The sequence below is a fragment of the Colobus angolensis genome, unplaced genomic scaffold, assembly GCF_000951035.1.
Source record: "Colobus angolensis palliatus isolate OR3802 unplaced genomic scaffold, Cang.pa_1.0 Scaffold97, whole genome shotgun sequence".
Taxonomy (NCBI): Eukaryota; Metazoa; Chordata; class Mammalia; order Primates; family Cercopithecidae; genus Colobus; species Colobus angolensis.
The window spans coordinates 6,179,603-6,181,163 of NW_012123709.1; the positions used below are offsets into that span (position 1 = coordinate 6,179,603).

The 1,561-nt window shown below is 36.2% G+C and overlaps 1 protein-coding gene across 1 annotated transcript in view; it reads left to right on the forward strand.

Moving 5' to 3' along the window:
* AQR (aquarius intron-binding spliceosomal factor) overlaps nt 1-1,561 on the forward strand; it is a 123,279-nt gene that overhangs the window by 51,847 nt on the left and 69,871 nt on the right. The window contains exon 15 of the mRNA XM_011932722.1: nt 395-497. Within this exon, the coding sequence (XP_011788112.1) occupies nt 395-497 (103 nt within the window). The remainder of the gene's footprint in view (nt 1-394; nt 498-1,561) is intronic.

The following is a 1,561-nucleotide window of genomic DNA, read 5'->3' on the forward strand; positions in this document are numbered from 1 at the left end:
TACAGGCGCCCGCCACCACGCCTGGCTAATTTTTTGTATTTTTAGTAGAGACGGGATTTCACCATGTTAGCCAGGATGGTCTCCATCTCCTGACCCCATGATGCGCCCGCCTTGGCCTCCCAAAGCACTGGGATTATAGGCGTGAGCCACCGCGCCTGGCCAGCATTAATACTTAGAAGTGTTCTTGGTGACTGCCCAGAAGGATCTTGGGTACAATAAAAGGTTTGCAGAAAATATTTTGAGAACCCTGCACCAAAGCCTTAATTTTCATTGCTGATTTTTGATATTTGCTGCCCATGTCATAGTATTATATTTGTTTTTTAAAGCTATTTGTAAAAATACATGTTTCAAAAGTGAAGTTACTATGAATAAAATATTGTTATCTATTCTGCAGTTCAAACACGCTCCACCAGGTGGCATCATACCTCTGCTTGTTGCCAACTCTTCCTAAAAATGAAGACACAACTTTTGATAAAGAATTTCTCCTAGAATTGCTGGTAAATATTAATGTCCTCTAAATTTTGCATGTGGTTTTCCCTCCCTTTTTAAGTGATTCTTAAAGATGTAAATTCATATAGATTTTTTTGTGGGCCAAAGATTAGGTGGATAATTCCCATTTTCTTTTCGGAATTGTATTATCATTTGATTTTTATGAGATTTGTTTTCTCATCTTTTGATTTCTTTTCCCAAGTATTTTATCTCTTCAAACTACTTTCTGGATGAATCATTCTATTAGCAAGTATTTATGTGCAAATCACTTCATTGTCTTTCAGTTCCTAAAAATTCCTGTGCTATTTTCTGACAATGTAAAACCTCTCATGAGTCAGGTTTTTGGGATTAGTAATAAATCTTTACAATAGAAAGAAATGAGGATTTTTTTCAGAAATTCTTCTTCTTCTTTTTTTTTTTTTCTGATACCAAGTCTCTCTCTGTTGCCCAGACTGGAGTGCAGTGGCGTGATCTCAGCTCACTGCTACCTCTGCCTCCCGGGTTCAAGTAATTCTTGGGCCTTAGCCTCCCAAGTAGCTGGTATTACAGATGTGTGCCACCACTCCCAGCTAATTTTTGTATTTTTAGTACAAGATGGAGTTTTGCCACATTGGCCAAGCTGGTCTTGAACTCCTGGCCTCAGGTGATTGACTTGCCTCAGCCTCCCAAAGTGTCAGGTTTACAGGCATGAATCACTGTGCCCAGCCTTGTTTCAGGAATTCTTCTAATGGGAAATAAGTTTGAGAATAACGTGGATCCTGTGCCTATTAAGCTCTTGTGGCTAGAATTTTATTCCTAAAATTTAAATTGTTTCAACAAAAGAAAATAATTTTTAAAATGTATAGTGTGACAACATTATGTTTTGTTTCCTCCCTTTCCTAAAGGATTTCCTCAGGCTTCGGATTCTTCTAATATTCAATTTATGATTAAAAAGTTGAAACATACATATTGTTTAGATATCATGATTTTTTTCTGTAATTATACTGTCTTCACTGAAGAGAATGATACATTTTAAGAATATGTCATTTTAGCATTACTAGATAAACACTTCTTTTTCTTTTTTTTTTTTTTT